Raw genomic sequence first — 603 nt, forward strand, 5'->3', positions numbered from 1 at the left:
CTGACTACAAACAGAACAAGAGGGGGTGGAGGGACAGAGCTGGAGCAGGGAATGCAGCTAAATTCACTAATATACTTCTGAGTCCCCAGCCAGGCTGCAGATGTACAGTGTCTGTGGGGTGAGTCTGTAAACCCTTCTGAGATCACAAAGAGACTCTCCTTCAAACTGGTGGGAACCACTGAGTTCTAAGCATCTGGACTCAGGGGCCGAGACCTGGTGTCCACCAGCAGTCCTTCTAAGTCTGACTTGGCTTCCTTTCAGTCAATCCCCACACCAACCCCTTAGCCTCCACAACTTACTTCATGACAAGGACACCCTTCCTTGTCGCAGCCTCCAGATCCACGTTGTCCACACCTGTGCCAGCCCTGCCGACCACCTGGAGCTTCTCTGCCGCGTTGATGACATCAGCAGTCACCTTGGTGGCTGAGCGGACGATAAGGCCTTCGCAGTCCTGAGACAGAAGGAGAAACACAGGGCCCACAAAGTTGGTCTGAGAGGTCTCCTAAAGCCTCAGGCATGCACATCGGTGCTTGTTTGTTGTTGTTGTTAAGTGTCGTCGAGTCGTTTCCGACTCATAGTGATCCCATGCACAGCAGAACGAAA

General features: G+C 52.9%; 1 protein-coding gene across 1 annotated transcript in view; it reads right to left on the reverse strand.

Moving 5' to 3' along the window:
* The window catches only part of PHGDH (phosphoglycerate dehydrogenase), a 48,777-nt gene that overhangs the window by 34,656 nt on the left and 13,518 nt on the right, over positions 1–603 (reverse strand). Inside the window, exon 2 of the mRNA XM_007948497.2 lies at positions 300–451. Coding sequence (XP_007946688.1) covers positions 300–451 — 152 coding nt within the window. The remainder of the gene's footprint in view (positions 1–299; positions 452–603) is intronic.

The sequence above is a fragment of the Orycteropus afer genome, unplaced genomic scaffold (assembly GCF_000298275.1).
Source record: "Orycteropus afer afer isolate SDZICR_OR568_19922 unplaced genomic scaffold, OryAfe1.0 scaffold00010, whole genome shotgun sequence".
NCBI lineage: Eukaryota > Metazoa > Chordata > Mammalia > Tubulidentata > Orycteropodidae > Orycteropus > Orycteropus afer.